A 24,415-nucleotide genomic window follows, 5' to 3' on the forward strand; every position below is an offset into this window, starting at 1 on the left:
AAGTTTTAAGTACCCTTGTGCAAAAGTGCAAGACCTCTGGTGCTTAATTTGGAGCCTGCAGGAGCATAGGCAGAACAGCACAGCCTGCATTATGTTGTGCTACATGTAGACTATAACTTGGTCTAGGCTTCCCATTGATTTCAAACGTGGTTCCTTATGATGGACTTTCTTTGCATACATAGAATCCAATTGATTATAACAGAAAATGCTTCCAATGGCATCGTTGAATTTCAGTGCAATAAACCCACCACAGTCTTATGCATGTTTACTAGGAAGTACACCTCACTGAAATCAGTGGGGCTTCCTTCCAAGAAAACCTGCTCAGGCTGTTAATATTTTTAGTTACATGAACTATCTTAGCATATTAGTGAGAGATACAGTGCTGAAAGGAGATGCTAGGTGGCCTTAGGTGTCAAAGAGGCCTTTGGACTCATTAAATAACCAATGAACTGGAAATGCAAAATGATCCAGTATTTCACTTGGAGATCAGACAAGCTGCTTGTGCGGCTGTAGTTCTTTCTTGTTTCACAGAGCTAAATGGTAAATGCTTAAAGATGTAGCTCTTACAGATAATCTTAAAGGGTTCCGACTTGAGCCCTTTGGGTCCTGATATGGTTGAGTTCCAAAGCCTTATGACATTCAAGAGTGATTCAGCAAGCAGTATTGTGTTGTTTTTTAGTATTATGGTAATTTAAATTTTGCTTTTTGTCACAGACAATTTGCTACATTGGAAAAGGCGTTTCTGGTTTTGCACTAGATTGGATACATCAGGATATTTTTTTTGTTCGCTATAAGGAGGGCAGAATTGAGGCAATCAACCTGAATGGAAACAATTCCCGAGTTATTTTAAGAGATGATAACCACCCCAAGAGTATTGTGATTGATCCAAACAGAAGGTAATCAGATGAACATTATGGTTTTGAGTAACATAATGCAAAAGTTAGGGATGTGCAAACTGGTTCAGAACTGAACCAGTTTGACATCAAACTGGTTCGGTTTGACGGCTCGATGTCAAGTCGAACCCCCCGATCTGTTCGGAGGGTTCAAAGTTTTAAAAAGTTTTTTAAAAAATCAACTTACCCCATCTGTGGGGTGCTGCTGCAGCTGTGGGGAAGCTTAGGAGGTTCCCCCACCCCTGCCGGCCTCCATTATTGCCAGAAACCACCCAGTTTGGGCATCTTTGGCCACATGGAGGCTCATTGAGCGTGCGTGGAAGCCTCAAAAATGGCCAATGGAAGGCAGGCCTGGAACGGGCTGAAGATCGCCCAAACTGGGTGATTTCTGGCAATAATGGAGGCCGACAAGGGAGGGGGAACCTTTGAAGACCCACTGCAGCAGCACCCCTCGGAAGGGGGTAAGTTGATTTTAAAAATTCAATTTAATTTTCTTCGACCCCCCCCCAACCAAAGGAGGGGGGTCAAGGAGGTGAAAAACTGAACTGGCCGGGTCTGGTTTGAGTCCAGTTCAGACTCGAACAAAACTGGGACAACCGGTTTTGTGTACACCCCTAACTGAAGAATTATTCATTTATTATTTTACTAGTGTTTTTCAGCCCGTTAAAATAACGGGCGCTAGCGTTCCCCCCCCTCACCTCCCGTTCCCTCCGTCTCTGGCAGGGCCGAGTGTGGCCGCCGCCGCCAGTGGGCCAAGCCTGCCGTGTCCGCCAGCGGGCCAGGCCCAGTCCTCTCCCCACCTCTGCTGCCATTGACCCCAGTTGCCCTGCAGCGGCCACCGCTGCCAGCGGTGCCAGTCTCCCTGCCGGCGGCCACCAGCGGGCTCAGTTCCCCCGCCGCCAGCAGGCCCAGTCTCGCGGCCACTCGGCTGTACCGTGTTCTCTGGCCGAGGCGGCGGCAGAGCCGCCGCCTCGGCTGGCTTCCCCCGCCGCCGCCTCGGCTGGCTTCCCCCGCCGCCTCCTCCCGTCCGGCTTCAGCGGCAGCTGGGCTGGACCCGCCGCCGCCACCTCTGCCCTCCCCAATCCCAGCGTCTCCCTCCCCCTAAGTAGTTCTTCTTAGCCCTCCGCTCTTGCCAACATGGCCGCCTGTGTCCCTGCGGCTGTATCTTTCTCGGCCGTTCTGGGCATGCGCGGAGCACATGCCCGGAATGGCTGAGGAAGACACGTGCCGAAGAAAGACACGGGATCACACTCAAGCCTTTTATTATAGAGGATGTATTGTCAGATTTTATATTATGCCTTTTCCAGAGGTTCAAGGTGCTTACAAAGGAATTACAAATGCAATAAAAGCAGAATAGCAACATTAGTAAAAACATTTACAAAATAGACATGCCCTGAATGTCAACGTAATCCCTGTATACTGTTGAGACAGAACATGTTACTTTAATAATTTAATACAAGTTATTAGTGTTCTGCAGTTTGTGGAGTCACATTCTTGCATCAAATCATGGCATTAAGTCCATTTCCAGCATGAATATGAAATCTTCAAAAGTTGGGGACGTTTTCTTTTCAAATACAGATGTCTGTAAGCTGGTAGAATTGGGGTAGGGCTCTTAAATAACTTTCTAAAGCTTCTCAACAATGCACTAATAGGTACCATTATGTTCTGAAAACTACACGTTTTTTAAAAAAGTGGTCCCAAAGAATCAAACTTTGGCCTTCTTTCTAAGAAACATGTTCTCGAAAACAAAATAAGGGTTAATATATTCTAAATATATGTTATTAAACCCATCACTCAGGCAATATTCGTAATGGGATCAAATGAAGAGTACTGAATAAAGAGTTAGTTAAGCAAGAAATTTATATTTTCCTTCAAGGAGCCCAGAGTAGTGTTATGTTTATCCTCACAACCACCCTGTGAGAAAGGTTAAGCTGAGACATAAATGACTAACCCAGAGTCACCCAGTCAGTGTCATGGCTGATTGGGGATTTGAACTCAGGTCTCCCCAGACCTAGCCCAGCACTCTAACTACTACACCACACTGCTGGACTGTCCTTGAAGTAATTGTAACCAAATTGTCACTTACAGGTTTTTATTTTGGACTTCTGATGGAGCTGTTGACAGCATCCATAGAACAGTTCTGAATGGAACAGAGGTGTGGAACATACTAAGGAGCACTGGGAAAATCAAAGCTATCTCACTGGATTTGATCAATGAGAGGCTTTACTGGATCCAGTACGATAAAGGTGGCTTTTCACATATTGGAACTTGTGACTATGATGGTGGTTCTGTCCATTTGCACAAACACACAGTACGGTACGTTATGGATTGAAAATGTCAAGTCAAACCTTAAAGAAAATTGTCCCAATCTGTGCTTCACATAGGCAGAGGTGCAGCCTTGTTCGTAGTTTTAAAGTTTAAGTTTTAGAGTTTTAATCTGTGTTTTAAACTGTTTTAATTGTGTTAATGTTTTAATTGTTGTGTTTTTAGATTGTGAACCACCCATGGGCTTGCATATGGGGTAGTACATAAATGTATTAAAGAAATACTTAAATAAATATAAAATAAATAAATTTTGGAGCCTGGACCTAATGGGCTAATGCCCCCCACCCTTTACAAGATAAGCATCCTATACATATACATATGTACACCCACACACGAGATGGGGCTAATTTCATTTTTGAAGACGCACTTGGATGTTCACATTTAGACATTATGAAAGCACCTTCAGAATAAACAAAGTGTAGCAAGCAAGGTCTCTGAGAACATTTGTTTCTTGCTTTCCCACCATTTTACACTTTAGAGCAGAGCCACCTAATGGTGCAGTGGGGAAATGACTTGACTAGCAAGCCAGAGGTTGCTGGTTCGAATCCCTGCTAGTATGTTTTCCTGACTATGGGAAACACCTATATCGGGCAGCAGCGATATAGGAAAGGTGCTGAAAGGAATCATCTCATACTTTGCGGGAGATGGCAATGGTAAACCCCTCCTGTCTTCTACCAAAGACAACCACAGGGCTCTGTGGTCACCAGGAGTCGACATCAACTCGACGGCACACTTTACCTTTACATTTTAGAGCAATTTACGATAATTAAATAAGCAGATGAAAATAAAAATCAATGAAGTATGTAGCCATGCTAGTTTGCCACAAGCAAGAACCTTTTATTCCCTTTCATCTTTAGCCCCTCATTATGCTGTTATCCAGACTTCACTGTGGCCTTGAAACCTGTATCATACCATTGTATCATTGTGTGATACCATTATATTGCAATCCCCAAGTTTTTGTGAAAACAGAGGCATTTACCATCATTGTTCATGCGGCCTGGCTCTGCCCCTCCATGATGGGAGGAGATCAGGCAGGCTGGGGGGTTTTCTACAGGGCACAGGCTGGATGCAGCATGCTCACTACTCAACAGTGAAAACAATTGCACTCAGCTGCCCAGCACAGTAGTGGCAGTGCAAGCCAGTGGAGGTGGGGAGCATGATTTGGGGGCTCCAGGGGCTGCCAGAGGTGTAGGGGATTGGACCTCTGCCCCATAGTCTGGGGGGAATGGTGCCACTTCACACAGGAAACTCAATTAGAACGTCAAGGTCAACGTCATTGTCAATGGCATCATCTTATTGATATACTTCTGTCCAATACAAACATCAATGTGTTTACATACCAAATGGAATAAGAAAATGATTCTATGACCCAAGTAGGCTCACAGTCTAAAAAGAAACACAAAGGAAACACCAGCAACAGTCCCCTGGAAGCAGCGGTGTAGCTATAATTGAGTGGATGGGTTCAAAGAACCCAGGCCCCCGAGCTCCTGAGAGCCCCCCCAGCTCCACCCCTCCCTATCTCCTTCATTCTCTCTCTCACTCTAAGGGGCCACCGGAGAGAGAAGTGAACACAGGCCCCATCACGCCTAGCTACGCCCCTTCCTGGAAGGACTCTGCACTGGGGTTGAATTGGGACAGTTGCTCTCCCCCTGTTAAATAGAAGAGAGCCACCACTTTAAAAGATGCCTTTTGACCTACTTACTAGGGTTGTACATTGGAGCACCCAGTGCTAATTAATCTGCAGGAACCCGCCACAACCACTGGTGCTGCATGGAGGCATCTGCTTCCAGCATGGCCATGACCATGCTGTTCCTTATGTTTCCAGCACAGGGGGGCATCGTCTATGGGAACTGGAGCACTCAGAGATGCTGGGAGCATATGTGGACATATGGAAGCCATACAAATGCATCTGGGAACCGTAGTCCTACAGATCCATTGGGATCAGACACTCTAATGCACAATTCTTCTAGTGAGCAGGCATTTATTTATTTTATTAGAAAAATATTTAGTTCTGTTTTTATCCCATTCTTATTTAAGGAAACTTGAGGTTGCCATACAGAGTTCCCTCCTCTTTTATCCTTACGACTCTGTGAGGTAGTTTAGGCTGACAGATCATGACCATGACATGGTCACTCAGTACGATGGGGAATGAGCATGGATTTTAACCCAAGTGTCCCCAATCTAATTCTAGCCACTTTCAGATTCACCAAAAACATGGCAACTAAATCTGTTACAGAACCATGGCTTTCCAAGTGGAAGGCAAGCTAGTTATTGATCAGCTGTTCAAGAAGGGGAGGAAGAGGACCTGGGTTTCGTGCCAAAAAAAGGAGGACCACCAGGTTTTGTACGCTCTCTTTGCTGACAAACAGGTGATCAGCACTATTACTGTATTTCTAACTGGGCTTCATCTTCGACTGCCTTAGTTGGGCAAACAGACCGTTGTACCAGGGCCAGTATATGCATTTTCTGTTGATGTATGTACAGGAGCTATATGAATAAACCAATTTCCCAAGGTGATTCCAGGCCAAAAGCACATCCATTTTGAAGTAAATGACTAGAGACTACAGCCCCAATGTAAAAAAAGTTAGTTGTGTTTCTGTCTCATTGAAATTAATAGGAACAGTTAGAAACTACGTAAATTCTATGAGTGAGAGATCTGCTGTGGCTTGCATATGGGGGAGGAGATCCTTTAGAAGGCCAATCCTTGTATTGAATGGGGAAGGCATTCTGCAGGGTTACCAGTCTTTGGATGGAACTTTTGGAAAGGCCCAGATGCTATCTCTTGAAGTGGGGGCAGCTCAAGAGCACTTAAGAGCCCCTGTGCATGATCAGCCGATGCCAGACAATCCTTTCTGTGGAATTAAAGTTCAATTCACTATTTTTGGATTGCAGCCTACATGGCTAATCTGCTCAGAAAATCTTTGCATTGTATGTGCACAAGAAAATTAATTAAGCCTCAACTATTTGTTTTATTTCCTCATAGAAACCAACTCTCTAATATGTTTCTCTTTGCCGACCACATGTACTATTCCGACACAACAACTGGTACTATTTGGAGAGCCAATAAATACACAGGAAAAGGCATTGTTGCCATTAAACTGCAACCATCATTTCCCCCACCTACTGCGCTTCTGGTGGTGCATCCATTAAAACAGCTTGCCATAACGGTGGCTTCTAAAGCATTTGGTAAGTTTTTCTGTAATGGGGTTGTCAAATGCTATAGACTCCATTCAGACTGATATAATTTAAATTTATTATCTTAGCCACTATAGTGCAAGGCCAGTTCCTGTTCATATTTTTTCAACTAAACAATTCATATACTGTTAACAATGTTGCGGCTGGATTTTCTGGTTTATCAAAACAAGACATTTCTTTTATTCCTCTCACTTGTAATTTATTAAATTTCTTAGCTAAGCATGTTCATCAGGTACGTATATTGCTATTTTTGGAAGGGTGGTATACTGTATATAAAAATAAACAAAAAGACAAATTAAATAAAATGTATTAAATTTGTATTGATCTCATATCTCTAGTTCCTACTTCACTAATTTTAGAGGCGTTTTGATATGTATCTAGTGTTTAAAATATTTTCTTTCAAATCCACACATAATAGTTTTCTGATAAACTCGAATATCACTATTTTTTTTCATGTAGTTATTCACATACTTATCTAAAGAATATCTTCATCTAAGAGCATGTTAGATATTTTGCTTAATTGCTCTCCGCAGACATTTTATAATAATCATCTTCTCAAAATAATTTATTTCTAAAGTCTCTTCTTTCCTTTAATATTGTTGTATCCTGACCAGTTATCTTTTGCAGTTTGTTTGCTTGTTTGCTTGGACTTTTGTACCAGGGGGGATCCTGTAGAGAATGTGGTGGAGGAGTCAGAAAGGAAAAGGAAGGAGTCAGAGAAGGAGAAAATGGTGCTGTTGCTGAATATACCTTTAGTTAAATCAACAGGGAAGTAATTTGCCTAGCGAGCAAGAGGTTGCTGGTTTGAAGCTGGTGTGTTTCCCAGACTATGGGAAACACCTATTTCGGGCAGCAGCGATATAGGAAGATGCTGAAAGGCATCATCTCATACTGTGCAGGCGATGGCAATGGTAAACCCCTCCAGTATTTTAGCAAAGACAACCACAGGGCTCTGTGGTCGCCAGGAGTCGACACCGACTCAACAGCACAAACTAAATCCACATAAGATTCCCTGGTGTGTATGAAGGAAGCAGCTATAAAACAAATATTTCTCTTGGAAATATTGATATCGATGTGTTGTGTAACCTGACATCTTTTTCACAGGATCTTTTGAGGAGATAACATGACCCATTTTGATCTTATCTCCATATGATATATGTGAGCTTCTCCCACGTACTGCAGTTTTCCAAACTATTAGTGTTCATATTGAATTCCTTGTTTTAAAAGACAATGAGTATACACGCAGGCTTAATTTATGGTGGGAATATAAAATAGTTGTGAATGAAGGGTATTGACCAATTTTATACTTATTCTTTTTTCTATCTGGGATATTTTATTTTAAACATTTTGCCTCACCTTTTCTGCAGTTTGCTCTCAAGACAGTTCACAAAACTACTAATAACCCACAATAATACAAAAAATTACCAATAAACAACAACCAAAACACAATATATAAAGCCCCAATTAATAAAACAGCACCAGGAACAATTAACAGTTTGTTAATTCAAAATATTTGATATGCTGCTTTTCAAGCCAAAAAGTTTTATGAAGTGGCACAATGTAATATTAGATCAAAGAAGGCAAGAGGGGATGGGGCTCTTGCTCTCAGTGGTAGAGTGTCTGTCCGCTTTGCATGCAGAAGGTCCCAGGTTCAATCCCTGCCATCTCCAGGCAAGGCTGGGAAAGACTCCTGCCTGAAACCATAGAGAGCTGCTGGCAGTCAGTGTAGACAGTACTGAGCTAGATAGAACAATTGCCTTATTCGGTAAAGACAACTTCTTTTGTACCTATGAAAGCAGCAAAGAATGAACAGAGAGAATGGTAGGAACATAGGAAGCTGCCATATACTGAATCAGACCATTGGTCCATCTACCTCAGTATTGTCTACACAGACTGGCAGTGGCTTCTCCAAGGTTGCGGGTAGAAATCTCTCTCAGCCCTATCTTGGGGATGCCAGGGAGGGAACTTGGAACCTAGATGCTCTTCCCAGAGTGGCTCCATCCCTTAAGGGGAATATCTCACAGTGCTCACACATGTAGTCTGCCCAAGGCCTATCTAGTCCAGCGTCCTGTTTCACACAGTGGCCCACCAGATGCCACTGGAAGCCTGCAGCAGGAGTTGAGGGCATGCCCTCTCTCCTGCTGTTACTCCCCTGCATTCATATGCAACCAGGATGGACCCTGCTTAGCTAAGGGGACAAGTCATGCTTGCTACCACAAGACCAGCTCTCCCAACATGACCATCTCTCAAAGACCTGGGGGAAAGGATTTGTTTTAACTTGCTACCTGAAAGTCAGCAGTGATGATGCCAGGTGAACATGTCTGATAACAGGGGCGTAGCCACTATTGGGCAATCGGGTTCAAAGAACCCGGGCCACCACCCCTCAGAGGCCACGCCTCACAGCCCCAACATGCCCCCCCGCGTCTGATGTCAGACATAGGGGGTGCTGGTTTAGCTCCCGAGTGGGGCTGCGAGACCCTGTTCAGGAGTTAAATAGCCGGCGCTGCATTTGCAACACAGCCAGAAGCAGCTCTTCCCTGCCTTAAAGGCAGGGAGAGCCGCTTCTGGCTGTGCTGTGGATGCAGAGCTGGCCCCAATCTAGCTCCTGAATGGGGCTGTGTGGGCCCATTCAGGAGCCAGACCATGTCCCCCACATCTGACGTCAGACGTAGGTGGTGGGGGCGAACAGGGCTGCTGCGGTGGCCGGACACAGGCCATTCCTGGTCTGGCTCCGCTAGTGTCTGAATAAGATATTCCCTGAAAGGGACACTTATTTCAGTGAACAGAGTGCTTCTTCTAACAAAATGTAGTTTGTATTAGGCGTCTTTGCAGATATTTCTATTATACACCTGAAAATGGAACATATGGTTGAATATTATAGTATTAAAATTGGTGTTCTGATGTGGTATAGAAAGCACCCATTTTTGACTTTCTTACCAGATGTGAGCTTTGTCAAAATTATGTTAGTTCATACTCTTTGTACCAGTTCTGCATCAGTTGTGATTTTGATGACCCGGATATGACTTCTTTCTCCCCTGCATCTCTCAGAGCTCTCTTTTCATCTGTAGGTACCCTCTTCAGACCCCCTTCAGTCCTGTCTATGCCCCCCTTTTGGCATCCACTGTATCGACACATAGGATGCCACACTGTTCAAATAGGAGTGAGAGGGAATGCTATAATGAATGTGAAGCATGAGTTGATCTCTTGAGGAATAGATAGCATCTGCCATTGTATCCTTGGGGACCATTGCTCTGTGCATCTTAAGTTGAATGTAATGGATGGAGATTGTATTCTTAACTATTTAACCTTGCAAAAGGAATATCTGCTAATTATCATGTACACTCAGATCTAGAAAGACAAGTGTGGGCTGGTGCTGAGGTGTCAACTGATGCAATCAGTTGGCCTAAGCTTAGAAGGCATTGCATAATTTCACCTCAGCTGGCGCTTGTATTGGCAGGAAGCATTTCTATGTACATGTCTGTGTGTATGTATGCTGGGGGATGGGCAACCAGAGTTAAATACTGGGTTGCAGTTGCCTGTAAAAAATACCAGAGACTTTTGACAAGCAAGGGGTCCCTCCAAGTGAGGGTACAGACAAGATACTGATTCACGTGCATGTGTGTCAATCTTTGCCTTTTCTCATAATTTTTCACCACACCATGATACAAACAGCTGAAGTGAGATAACTCTTTCTTTTTCCCTTTATTAACGGTTAGCTTTTTAAAATATGCTATTCATTAACTCCAGAATCTTCCTTTCTAAAGGAGCAAGATCAAAGCGCAGAAATGCAGAGCGCTTATAATATTGGTCTTTCCCCCATCTCTCTCTCTCCTAAATGCATTCTTATAAAACATTGAGGGGGTGGAAAGAAGCTTAAGTTGCCCAATCCAGATGAACCCTTTGGACTTTGCATGTGCGCTGTTTAGCTTATCCATCCCAAGAACCTGGATTGAGGCAAGGCTAATTAGGCTAAAGTACAAATGAGATTTGTAAGGGGATCGTACAACAAGGGGAAACCTGGAAATGAAATCATGTAAGCTTCAGTTCGGTGCCCTGCAGAGGCCAAGTCAATGTGTGCCGGAGTTAAATGTGCACAATCTAGTATTGTTTCAAAAAATGAAAGGGAAATGATTTCCATGCACAATGCAGAAACTGTTTAACTGTTCAGTGTTCATAAAGGTCAAATTTGGGCTATTAGTTGCAAGCTTTTTTCTGCCCATTAGATTAGTGCTCTGCTTACCATGGGTCAAACCAGGATGCCTCCCACTGTTTTACCTGTTCTCCCCCTGCCCCTGTCTTATGTTTGCCAGGATTGTTTCATGGCACAAAAAGCGTTGGCCTCAGGGCTGATACAACGTGGTTTTGGTTGTTTTGTTTGCTTGCAATGTCAAGGCATAAATAGTGCTAACAATTGTATTCAATGTTGGGGCAGTGTCTATAAATGATATACTTTCAACCATACACCCTTGATAACTAAAGAACTTGACGCATGCAGCAACTTATTAGAAAAGGGATTCCTGACCTTGGCTCCAGATGCTTCTGGACTACAACTCCCACCACCCACAATTAAATGACCATTGTGGCTGGGGATGATGGGATTTGTAGGCCAATAACATCTGCGGTGCCAAGGGTCAGAACCCCTGGGCTAGGGTATGAAATCTGATAGTGCAATTGTCTTAAATATTTGTATAGATCAAATATATATACATAATTGTGTGTAGGAAGTTTTATTCTAGCAGGCCTGATTGAGAGACTGTTTTTTAAAAACCAGGATTTGAGTGATGCTGCTGCTTTTACAAACATGCTTTAAATTGTTTTTAGAGTGAATAAACTAAACTATCTGTATTTTGTAATATTATATTATAGATTGCAAAATGCCTTGATTAATTTAATAGCAAGGCACAGTAAAAATACAGTTGTTTATGTACACTTACTGTACATGCACTTACATTACATACATAATTCCTTACACTTATGTGAAGGAATTAAGGGCGGGAGAAATGGTAAAGAAAGTAAATATTGTCCTCCGTCCCTGAAATTGTTTGATTATAATGCTCAACTTTGGACATATGGCTGTACATTTTGTGGACATGTTGGTATTCAGCTCAAGTTTTAAGTGAGGCACAGGATCAGCTTTGCAATTTCAAATAGTTCTTATCTTGAGGTCAAGTTATTCTCCAGGGTAGTGTTTCAGTGGAGATCCTTGCAAGAAACAAAAGCTGAGCATTATATTGAAATAATCCTGTGAAGGGGACGGTTTGTGTGTATGTATGTATGTGTGTGTGTGTGATTTCTGAGGCTTCCCAAAGCTGGAGGCTATAATCTTAATGCAGTCCAGCTACCTCCTACAATCTAGTCCCATCTGGCAAATGCAAGCTAAGATTTTTGCAGGCGGAACTGCAGCTAAGTCTACATCCCATCTGATCAAGGGAAATAGCAGAGGTCACACTGTAGAGTTGCACAATGTGACGGTGCAGTTCTCTGGCCAAATGGGAAGTTGAATGCCCAGGAGGAAGTGCAGGGGAGGTGGATGAAGATTGCTCCTGGCATGACTTCTTTCTGCCATTCCTAAGAGCAACCCTCAGCTTTCATTTGCCTTTGACGTTGTCCCTTACGATAAACAGCAGCTCTCTTGCCTGAAAACAGTGTGTGTGTCTACTACTGGGTGACAGTGCTGAAAAACTGCTGTAAATCTTTGAACTTATTTGTGCAGGAAGCACTGCGCAATAAAGCAGCACTACTACTGCTGTGGGAAAATGCAATAAACACAAGAAGATACAGTCTTGTGAGGCTTTGTATGTAAGTGGCTTTAGAACTGTGTTCTGTATATAGAAGTAAGAAAAACAGAGTACGTTTTGAGTAGCTCTGTATCCTGATATAATCCTCTTTTCTCCTAGAAGACAGCCTCTGTAGTGCAAACAGGAAAAGCTGCAGGACAAGCATCTGCAGGCAAGACCCAAAGACCAGTCAGTGCAAATGTAGGAGTGGATTTAAATTAAGCAAAAACAGGCAATATTGTGAAGGTAATGATGCAGTAGAATTGATGGTAAGAAAATTGAATAATGTGGGGAAACATGCATACTTATTAACTAGCTTCAGTTTTTAAGCAAACAACAATCAAATGCACCAAGATCTAAAAACAGACAGTGGTCATAGAAGTCAAGTGAGTTGCCAGTCTTTTGCATGATAAGCTCACCACTGGATGTCCATGTGTGACCATATACATATGACCAGCTTATTTCAGGATGAGCTTTTTCAGCCTGTGGTAGCATGATCATCACTGTAGTGATGTAGTTGCAAGTTCAGAAGTGTAGGTGCTCTCCATGACAGCCTTCATGGCCACGACAACCCCAACTGTCAGAGAAGCAGAGACGTACCAGTGCTCTGTCCCTGTGGGTCCACCCTCCACTACACCTTTGCTGCCCAGTAGTAAGTAGAATGTTACCACATCAGTGCATGTATATACCAGGATATGGTCTGAGAGCATCTGGTATAGCTACTTTACTGAAGCTAAACTGGTTTACATCTGGTCAGGGCCTGAGTGGGTGACTACCTGGGAAACTGATGTATGTCATTTTGAATTCCAACATGGAAGAAAGGCAGGATACATATGTAATAAATCACAAATATTTGATTAAAATAGTCATCTGTAACCAAACCGCTGTGTATATGGAGAGCTTTAAGAACTCAGTCTGTATAATGAAAACTTGGCCTCGACTTAAAGGTACTTGCTCTGTTGGATCCATATCTGATTATTAGCTTTGAAGCTTTACCTTTGATTTGTACAATGGGCATTAATTCTTAAAATCAGGACATGAAACCTGTCTGCCATATTAGCTAGCCAGAAAAGCCCTCTCCACCCCCTGAACACCTGATATGGTTGACCACAAGATGTCAAGGTCCATATTATTTCAAGAACCTAATACTATCTACTCCTCTAACTTCAATAAGAGAGCCTGTGCTTATTTTCTCTCATGATTGGGTTACATTGCATAGAGTTTCTTCAGTAGCCAGCACCATAGATACTTTCTATTGCTCAAGGCATCCAAAATAAGAGCATAATGTAATTTAATTTAATTTTGGCATTTATATACTGCTTTTCAGGCAGACAGACCAAAGAGGTTTACATAAACGCTTCAATAAAAAACATACATCAAGCCACATGTTTAGATCTTCATATGCGGAGCCCTTCAGACTTGGTTGCTTCTTTCTTCTTTTCTCCCCTCAGAGCAAGATGGTCCCTAGGCATTAACCACTAATAATGTCTAATGATTTTGTATTTTGTAAGGTTGTACCCAGCACAACTGTTTCTTTTATCAGATATCAATGAATGTGCATTATGGAACCATGGTTGTACTTTGGGCTGCATCAATATCCCAGGCTCCTATTATTGTACATGTCCAAGAAGTTTTGTTCTACTGTCTGACAAGAAAACTTGCCGTGGTAGGTAGCACTCACACACAAACTATTGGATGTTATGATTTCCGGTTTCCCAAATCCCCATATAAATTTGTGAAATTTCCCCTATAACATCTCCCTCTTCCAACCTCTTTTTTAATGTGTTCTATGGCTGATGTGATCAAATTTTTTTGAACCATCAAAGATTCATTAATGCTATCTTGTTTATGCATTGTGTCTTAGACGTCAACAGAATTGTTGAATTCAGTGGAATTTATTTCTGTGTCCACCTCTTTAAAGTTATTGCTCAGACCTCATTAGTAAGGGCTGGATCTCTGGGTCACTTCACATATGATCAGGACTGGCTCCAGGTTTCAGTGCGCCCTTGGCAAACTGCCCTCCCTTGTGGGCGCCAAGAGTGATTTCACCACAACCACAAAGGCTATTCCTGCACCAGCCCTGTTGAGAATACAGAATTGTGTTCTGTGAACATGTAGGGTGGAATTGCACCTGCTGGCCGCACCCCTGACTTTCGCACATTCCACTGAACGTGTGTACAGGGTTTATGCACATAAAGACTGTCTAGAGGTTTCTCTGGACATGTGGAGCCTTGTTCAGACATTTACAAGTACAGGGTGAATAGGCACACACTGGCTGGCTGTACTCCAGCACTGATTTGCTTGGTAGCCAGGCCCCAGCTTTGAGAACACGGGTATGGCTGTGGGGTATGTTGGTGCCAGAATCTGTGATTAGCTGGTGCACTCCCATTTGCCCTGTACCTGGGTGCAATGTAGGCAGTGTATGGGTGCCTTAACAGAGCTGGGGCAGGGCTGGTAGATGCCATTCCACTCCTCATGTGAACAGGATTACTGTTAGGAATTCTAACACTTCTCATTTGTGGGGGGAGAACTACATGTCAGGAATCAGGCCCATGTGAAAATCGTTGCTTTGCTTCTGGTCAGATAAGTTCTCCAATATTCCGGCTCCCTTCAGTGAGCATGAGAATTTTTAATGGGAATTTAATTGTTTTCTCAGAAGAGATGGAAACATACTGGGGGGGGGGCATGATGTTTGCTGATCTATCTTCAGAAGCTGTTGCTAGCAAAGGATACACCATAAGTTAAAAGCTAAGCTTATAGTTAAAATGCTATCCATTAATGACCCCCACCCCAGACAGACAGTCTCTCTCTCTCTCTCCAAGAAATAAATGTCTATTTTGTATGTTAGGATTGTGGCTGTCAGCACACAGTGGCCAAATTCAGATGTAATAGGAAACCAGAGGTTCCTTCACTTCCAGTTTCTGTAGTGACATGTCCAAATTCAGGAAACTGGAATTAAGGGGGGAAAGGGACTCGTGCTTTCCCTCCCCAAACTGCACTCTGAATCTTCGGTCAGAGTGCAGTTTCGTTGCCTTGAATTCTGGTTTTGTGGCACCAGCGCTGAATGCTGGCACTGTAGTTTCAGCCCCATGGAACTGGAGTTGAGGGAGGAAGCTCCTCCTTCACTCCGGCCCAATTGGCTGTGTGGACTGGACCCCCGCACAGCCAGCTCCTCCACCTCTGCTGACTCTGCAATCTTGCTGACTGCAGAGTGACTGCTCTCCAGAACGTCCGGATCTGGACAGGATTGCAGAGGGAGGAGGGCATGGAACTGTGGGTCCATTGGACTCGCAGTTACATGTGAATTTGGCCATAGTTACATTGTTTGGAAGGCATATGCACTTCCAATGGTCTCTTATTGAAAGTGAAAATTCAGCCGGAGCATTCCAAACCTCTTTAATTCTGCAGTAGCTTTCTTAGCCGCACCACAGCTTGAATAAGATTAAGAGAATGTGGCTGGCTTTAATGCTTAGAAATGAAACGTGTTATGTCTTTGCTCTTCTGAGCCAAGCACAAGGCAAGCTGAGCTCCGTAAATTGGGGACAAGGTGCAGGACAACAAGAGAACCATTTTGCTTGCTTCACTGGATGTGTTGATGCTTCTATGGGGGCTATGAAAACAAACTGGCTTCACTACTATAAAGCCCAGGATGCCATCCAAGGAACATGTCCTTGAGAATAAATCCCACTGAACTCAGTGGACCTTTCTGCAGATTAAATGGGCAACATCTAGAGCAGTGGTTCCCAACCTGGGGTCCTCCAGATGTTGCTGAACTACCTCCCTCATCACCCCCAGCTACAATTTATTGGAAAGCACTGGTCTTGAGCAACAAACTGCTTGCAGAAGAGATTGCAGTATCACAAAACTCTTGCACTAGCTAGTTGTATTAGTGTTGCACAAGCATGCTTACATTATAGCTGTGCAACAGTTGTACAACTTCGGCAAAATTTATTTGTTTCAATGGGGACATTTGTGTAAGAGTGCTAATGCACAATTCTGCAGCTCCCTGTATTCAGCACTGCTAAGCTAATGTCTTGTGCTAGTGCAAATTTGTGCCCAGCCCAGCTAATTATATATTATTTTGCTATCATTATTTTATGTTTTTTTCATTTGTATGTATATACCCTGTTCTGTATATGTTTTTACTGATCAGTGAGAGTAATAGAAGTGATTGACTGATAGATTGACATCTGTGCATTTGAACAACGTATTGTCTGAATAGGGCTTAAGATCATCCTGAAATTATGATGTGCATCTCGTTATCCAAAAGCTATGGAAATATGAATGTGAATACTTTTTAGCCCTCTTTATAAGACACTTAAGCAATTAGGACTGTTTTCTTGGATGAGGAATATTTACTGATTTTGTTAGGGACTGATGCAGTCAATGCCCACAGCAGATTCCAGGAAACAGCTGTGGGCAACCCTAATTTGTTCCACTCCTTGTCCATCTTAACAGATGTTTCCATATGGCACTGGACAAAAACAAGTAGCAGCATATATTACAGAGTAGAAAGAGGATATCTGAGGCTGTTGTTGTAACTAACTGATGAAAAGGAATGGATATAGATGAATGCATGCAGAGATTATTATTGTTTTTATTACATTTATATCCCGCTCTTCCTCCAAGGAGCCCAGAGCGGTGTACTACATGCTTGAGTTTCTCTTTCACAACAACCCTGTGAAGAGAAGAGGCTGAGAGAGAAGTGACTGGCCTAGAGTCACCCAGCTAGTTTCATGGCTGAATGGGGATTTGAACTCGGGTCTCCCCGGTCCTAGTCCAGCAGTCTAACCACTACACCACACTGGCTCTCCCAGTCTGGATGGATGCATTCAGACAATTTGTATTTTTTCACCACCCTGACTTTCTTCACTCAAATGTGATAGGATCTCCATGGGTCATTCAGTAAGCAGCATCACATGTGTGTGTGTGTGTGTGTGTGCGCGCGCGCGCATTCGAGGGGGCTGTGTAGAAATCATGCTTTCAATCCCAAAGCATGATAGGCATGGAATCCATCAGGCAATACCATCAGATGACATAGATTTACTTCTTCTCTTCGTCCTTTATTTATAAATAGCAAAATCATGAAAGAGGATAAGTACAGTTTGGTAGAGGTCATGTTATCACAACATGAGGCCCATTCATACACTAGATTATGTGGCACGCATGTACAGGTATTGGTATCTGTGTCCACAACTAAAAATGTCAAAATGGGGACTGGACTCCTCAAAAAATCTAGAGTACAGGTTGTGTGTACTGCTGTGGTTTGTTATGAGCTGGGAAATCTGAGCTCTTTGAATTAATTGATGTAAGATGCCAATGGAAACTTCCATCCTGGGGTGAATATTGTTATAGCAACAGTATTAGTGGGGCTTGAGCTTTGTAGGCTCCTCATACAGATAAGTACTTTTCTTTATATTGGTCTTCTCCCACCGTCAAGAACCTGCAAGGCAAGGCAATTAGGGTTGCATAAACCTAGAGGGCTCCAGATGTGCAACTTGTTCCAGCAAAGGCCACAGCTGGAACGAAGTCTTAAATACCTTCCTAGCTTCCACTTCCCTGTCCGGATTGCAGAGATGTAAAGGGGCAGCCTTATAGCCTAGAGTCTAGTTCTCCTCTGTCACATCCCTCCTGGTCTGTTTTCCAGTACTGGTAGGCAGGCTGGGAGACCATGAGGTGCTTGGGTAGAAGAAGCTGGTTCATTATGGGCCTTGGGCTCAGGCTCAATGAGTGTCGGCTCCAGGGTCTCCAGTTTAGGGGCTTCTGACTCTGGGGTCCTGCATCTAGCAGGCTGAGGCTCCAGCCTGGTATCAGAGCTTGGGTCTTGGGCTTGTTCTTCTGGCCTGACTGCCTCAGTATTGGAATCTGCACTTCTGCTCAAGGTGATGATCATGACACTATCACAGCTGAGTTATGACGCCAGTCCAAGCCTAGAGTAGGAACATGTGGGCGATGCTGGATGATGATTCAGAATACCAAAGGAGTTGGATAATGCTTCCATTTATCAGGACCTGGGACTTCAGGGCACAGCTCCTTGACCATGTTGCAATGTTGACTACAACTCCCATCATTCCCAACCAAATGTGGTTATGGCTAAGGATGATGGGCATCGTTGTCAGCAACATCTGGGCATTCCTGTTACAGGGAATACTGCTCCAGACCATCGCACTCCAGTTGCCATGGTTTTAATCTATCTTCTGCATGTGTATGTTCTTCAGAATCAGTCCTTCCTTCCATAATGTCAAAGACTGAAATATGGATTTTGGAGGTAATGTGCTGCATGTAAATATATCTAATTGGCTTAATTTATTCTAGCTACAGACATGCCATGCAGGCATTTTCTAAAACTAGGGTTGCTGGTCATGGGGCTGGCCTGGAAACCATCATTTCTGGGCTGGTCACCCTGGGTCATATGGGTGGGGGTGTACACTGTGCAGTCAGAGGCATTCTTATTACATGTTAAAGCTGAGCTTTGGTGAACATAGTAAAGATGTCTCAGGTTTAACACTCATCACTGCCAACTGCTGTTTCCTTTGTTCAGATTTTTCCTTATCAGGGGCATAACTATAATAGGGCAAATGGAGACAGTTGTCTGGGGGCCCACTGCCTCGGGGGGGGGGCAGAGGCAAGTCACATGACTGACCCACCTGGGCTTCCTTCAGTTTATTCATCCTCCAAAACTGATGTGAGTGTTAAGACCTGGAGCTCCCAGAACAGCATGTCTTTCTCTAGTACCATTAAATGACTTGCATTGTCCACAATTTACAAAACCTTTAAGAAAATAATTAGGATGATGTTCTATTTGGCACATAGGTTTTTATATATATATATATATATATATATATATATATATATATATATATATATATATATATATATATATATCTCCTATGTGCCACAATAAAATATCATTCTAAATTATTTTTAAAATAAAATTATATAAATATTATATAAATCTAAAATTATAGATATAATTTTACTATGCTTTTTGTTACCCTATTCATTTAAGATTTCTTTACTTCATGAGCTGAGCTTCAGTGAGGGGGTCCCATTTTAAAATCTTGTCTCTGGGCCCACTCCAACCTTGCTACGCCCCTGTTCCTTATCCCTTTTCTGTTCATTCTGCATTTACCGTAGAACTGATTTCCTGTGCAAGCAATAACATTCACTGCAGCCATGGCTGTGTTCAGGCGCCTGAAGGGCCAGCTTGCTTTTGTCCTGAAGGAGCCATTCTCCAAGCAGACGGAAGAACATGCACAGGTAACTAAATAGATTTTTTTTGAAGTTTTGACTCTCAAAACATTGCTCTACTGTATAGCTCAGGCGTAGGCAACCTTAGCTCTCCAGCTCTTGGTGAACGACAACTCCCATCATTTATTGTGGCTAGGGATGATGGGAGTTGTAGTTGAACAACAGCTGGAGAGCCAAGGTTGCATACCCCTGGTCTAGCTAGTGCTAAAAGTGTTAATAGGAGATTAATAATACTTAGCATTTATACAGTATTCAAACCACTTCACATGCATTTTCTCACTAATCCTTATGACAACCCTATCAGGTAGGCAGGAAGTCAGTAGGTGTCATATGCGCTACACTTCCCTGAGTGGTGAGAAGTTCCAGGACTACTCAGATTTTGTGTTCTGTGGGTAAGAGATCACTGAAGACCAATGTTCTCTCTAATTTTTTTTTAATCTGTGTGCAGAATGAGTTTTCTTCTGGGCAGCAGTATCAAGGCATTGTGTGCACATTTGAATGGGGCCTTCCTGATTCAACCTGAGCGGGATCTAAAATTAACTGAGCGGACATAAAAAAACTTCTGAGTGTGCTATGCCTTAGAGAGAACACTGCTGGAGACTTATAGCATGTTTATAAAATGACAGATATACAAGTAGATACAAACGGAGGCCAACTGCAGGCACTCCTCCAAGGCAGAATTTCACTACATCACATTATAGCTGCAGAAAGAGATGCTAGGGACCTGTGGTCTCCTCACCATTATGTCTGGATGTGTGCAATTCCGGTCCTGACCATTGCACAACCCAAGGTTTTGCTCAAGAGACTCCAGTTCAAACCCTTGGTTTGTAGTGTGTTTTGCTGCTCAAAATTGAGGGTCCATGGAGCCTCTGTTCCATCCAAATGCAGCACTGGAAGCTGCATTCAGCTAGATGAATTGAGGGAGGAAGCTCCTCCCTCTCTCACTTCAAGCAAGAAGGAAGCCTGCACAGCCGGTTCCCCCTCTTCTCTCTTCTCTCGCTGACTGCAGAGAGAACACTAGCCCTGTCCGAATGCAGACAGGAGAGTGGGGGCGGGGGGGGGGGGAGTGGAACCGCGGGTCCATTGGACCCGTGGTTCCACATGATGTGTGAATGTAGCCAATCTCTCATGGAAATTGCTCAACTTTTGACAGAGATAACTGCTGTCCAGATGCCATCAAGATTCTGAGCATAAACAGTCCTGCCATTATCACCATACTTTTAGATCATGAGCCCCTTGGGGACAGAACAATTCACATTTAGAAAAATTCCTGTGAGCTGCTCTAAGCCTGTGGGACAGAGCAGGAGATATAGACATATAAATGGGGAGAGAGTTAAAAACTCCTCCTGCTAATAATCTGGTATTGCGCTAAAACTAAAAAGATGCAGTAAAGCATGAAGTACCCTCTTGACAAGTTTCAGGATCATTGGGTTTCACGGCTTCATTATCCAAAGCCATTTCATATTGCGGTGTGAGAATGGCTTTTATCTGGTGTGTCATTAAATGAGATTCAGTTATTTAATATCTGCTGGAATTCATTACGGTTTTTCTCCAGGATGGCATAACAATAAGGCACCATAAAGCTGGCACCATAAAAAGAGTTTAAATGATTTCTTCTCCTTGTTGTGTGTGCCCTCCAGCCATTTTGCTGGCCGTGATTCCTGAGGGATGATTACTGGTGATTTTGTCTCCTCTACTCTTGTACAGCCAGGAAATTAATTCTTTACAGCTAAATGACAGACTACACACAATGACATATTTTAAAACTATTTTAAAACAGAAATATCTTTTGGAGGAGTGATTTTAAAGAGAGAAGCAGGGGGTGCTTTTACCCTTCCCCTACCCACCAATTTTAAATTGCCATTCCCAAGCCACCTTTCAGACCTGCAGAGTTCCAGATATTTTCCCCATTACTCCTCTGCTGAAAATCCCCCTTTCCTAAGCCTTTCCTTAAAAGAAGCAACTTTCAAAATGCACACTTATATGTAATATGTAGTTTGATCCTTAGAGATTCTTGGCTAGTGGCTATGGAATGCCTGTCATTAATGAAAATCATGGGTGCTACATAAGCCACTGGGCTTGAGAGAGTGTTAATTATTTGTCTGTTTTCTGTTGGATATCCCCCCCCCCTAGAACTGTAGGGGGGAAACCTTGTTTCCCCCCTACGTTTAGAAGAATCCCAACACACTTTTTCTTGTCAGTGGGTTGAAGTGACTGTTTAATGGGTCAAATAAGGTTTCAGAACTTTCTTTTAAATCTGCTCAGCAAAAATAAATAGAGCATTACAATTTAGCCAAAGTAGGAGTCATATTCACACTAGGTCCCTAGCTTTAAAGAGCTATATGGGCTCTCGGGTACTTCCTTTAGTTACCTGTTCTCAGTCTCAAGTCTGATCTTCTCTGGGCAGCTGGATAGTCACTGATGAGTGCAAAAGATCCAGATGACCACATGTGCCTTTCCTTTATTCCTTCCGAATTCTGGGGACCTTCTAAAGTTGTCCCTCATCTTCCTTGTTTTCACAATTTCCCCAGGACAAGTTCACATCCATCTCAACAATCCCCCCAACCCCCCCCCCAATTCTGCTTCCCCTCCAATCCTGCTTGCTGAATATGTCTGACTCTTTCTCAACCTGTGTTAGTATATCTGTCCTGCTAATTAAGCTTTAAATGTTTCTGCATATTCTAGTTGCATTACAAATATTTCTCTTGACCTTTCTCCCACTTGCTTGTAGCTTATCACTGCCCATACAATATACTATATGACCCTCAAAGCCTCTTCTATCCTAAAATGTACTTCAAAACCATTCTGTGTTTACCTTCTGTCCCCAGTCCCATGAAACTATGAAGTTCAGACTAAGGATATTTAACACATGGAAGTTCCCCATGAGTACACGCACTAGTTGTCAGTCTTCTCTTACATTCTAGCACAGGGGTAGGCAAAAACCACATACCGGCCAAGTGCCATACCTAGACCAACAACATTTTCCATTGAATGGGGCAGTAATTTTTGACTATTTCCCCCTTCCCTCTGCATCCTGCCCCCTGAAAATAAGTTGCTGAGGATTGTGGGACCCTCAGAGGATCCCATGACCTCTTTTGAGAGGTTTAGGCAGATGCAGAAGGAGGGAATTGTTTAAAAACAAACAAAAAACCCACCTCCGCAGACAATGGAAAGTGCTGTTGCATGGCGTTAGTCTAGATGCTGGGCAGTATATTTTAAACACCAACATGAACACTTATTGGCCATAACAGTGGTTATTGGCCATAACAGCCCATAACAGTGGTTCTCTGGACGGCTCACAAAAGAGAACCTTTATAGATAATACAATGCAAATATAAGCAAACATTCTCTACAAGGTATCCCATACTTCTGTGATGCCAGTGCACTTTAAGTTCCAGGCTACCTTTTGCAGGGGAATTGGCAGATCCTCCTAACCTTCAAACTCTGGTGAGCCAAAGAATGGCAGATTGAATCCTCTTGCAGTCACCCCCTTATAACAGGCCCTACTTTAGCCGGGCTGTAATGCCTAGCATGATAGTTAATCAAACTGTGCTATTTCACATGGATATTATTCTTTTACGTTTAGGGTTCTTTCTCCCCCTTTTACATTGATATGATTAAGGCTGTACATCTCCAGATAATGGTGGTTGTAGCCAGATTTGTACTTCTGCAAGTCCATCAGTTTAGGAATGTGGTTGTTTTCTTAGCTATAGTCTTCAGGAGGACAAAAAGCATTGCTTAGCTTCAGGTCAGTATCACATCTGCACTCTTAAATATGGTCAGAAATTAAATACACAATCTCAAGCAAGTCTTGTGGGAGAGTTTGCTCAGAGAAATCTCTAGTGTGTTGATACAGGTTGCCGTCTTTAGTCTGTTAGCCTCAGGTAGTACTAAAGGAGTAGATTGGATAAGGATTATGGTTTTAGATTGGTATATCCTTGCATTTGTAGTCACCTTAAGTGGCGCAGCAGGGAAATACTTGACTAACAAGCAGAAGGTTGCCAGTTCGAATCCCTGCTGGTACTATATCGGGCAGCAACAATATAGGAAGATGGTGAAAGGCATAATCTCCTACTGCATGGGAGGAGGCAATGGTAAATCCCTCCTGTATTCTACCAAAGAAAACCACAGGGCTCTGTGGGTACCAGGAGTTGAAATCGATTTGACCGCACCCTTTACCTTTATATCCTTGCTTTAGTGATGCAGAGATACTCAGGAACACCAATTGTTAGCCAATTTCTATTGCCCAGAATTGTACAACAAATCACATTTGCAAAGATTCAGTTTGCCACAAAATGCCATGATAAGAGTGTGGTCTTTTAAGAAAGCAAGGCTTAGAAAAGGGCTGGCGGGGGGAGGACTGAGCAAAAACCTCCCCTCCCTAGATTTTATTCCCAGCAAGTTTTTGTTTTCTCTCTCCCTCATAAAAATACATTAATTTAGTGATGAATATTAACATTTAACCTATGAAAGATGTAACCATCAATTTCCCCTTTTCCTTTTGCTGACTATAACTTATTATTGCAATTAATTAATGTATTGTGCTTAATAACCCCTGCTTAACTTGGCAAAGAGGCACCTTTTAATGTGGTGATTCTCTGTATTTAGCAGGGGGAGAGTAACTGGCCCTATCCACTCCCAGCACAGTACCTCCAGTGACTGTTGACGGTGTCTACTTTATGTTTCTTTTTAGATTGTGAGCCTTTGGGGGACTTGGATCCATCTTATTTATTTATTATTTCTCTGTGTAAACTGCCCTGGACCATTTTTGGAAGGGTGGCATAGAAATTAAAGAAAGAAAGAAATGAATAAAAATTAAATTAAAATAAAATAAATCCTATGCACACTTACCTGGGAGTAAGCTCCACTGAACACACTGGAACTTACTTCTGAGTAAGCATGCATCAGTTTGCACTTCACAGATTTGAAAAGGATAGGAAAGAGGGAAATCAGACTGTAAACCTCCTCATTTCA

At 42.9% G+C, this 24,415-nt stretch overlaps 1 protein-coding gene across 8 annotated transcripts in view; it reads left to right on the forward strand.

Moving 5' to 3' along the window:
- Nucleotides 1–24,415, forward strand: part of EGF (epidermal growth factor) — a 91,826-nt gene that overhangs the window by 17,772 nt on the left and 49,639 nt on the right. For 7 of the 8 annotated variants that reach the window (XM_053256962.1, XM_053256957.1, XM_053256960.1 and 4 more), the window contains 6 exons: nucleotides 715–896; nucleotides 2,982–3,209; nucleotides 6,202–6,404; nucleotides 12,311–12,436; nucleotides 13,734–13,856; nucleotides 19,328–19,450. In XM_053256962.1, coding sequence (XP_053112937.1) covers nucleotides 715–896; nucleotides 2,982–3,209; nucleotides 6,202–6,404; nucleotides 12,311–12,436; nucleotides 13,734–13,856; nucleotides 19,328–19,450 — 985 coding nt within the window. The remainder of the gene's footprint in view (nucleotides 1–714; nucleotides 897–2,981; nucleotides 3,210–6,201; nucleotides 6,405–12,310; nucleotides 12,437–13,733; nucleotides 13,857–19,327; nucleotides 19,451–24,415) is intronic. The other variant, XM_053256956.1, reaches the window with a different exon arrangement.

Source organism: Hemicordylus capensis, chromosome 5, assembly GCF_027244095.1.
Source record: "Hemicordylus capensis ecotype Gifberg chromosome 5, rHemCap1.1.pri, whole genome shotgun sequence".
Taxonomy (NCBI): Eukaryota; Metazoa; Chordata; class Lepidosauria; order Squamata; family Cordylidae; genus Hemicordylus; species Hemicordylus capensis.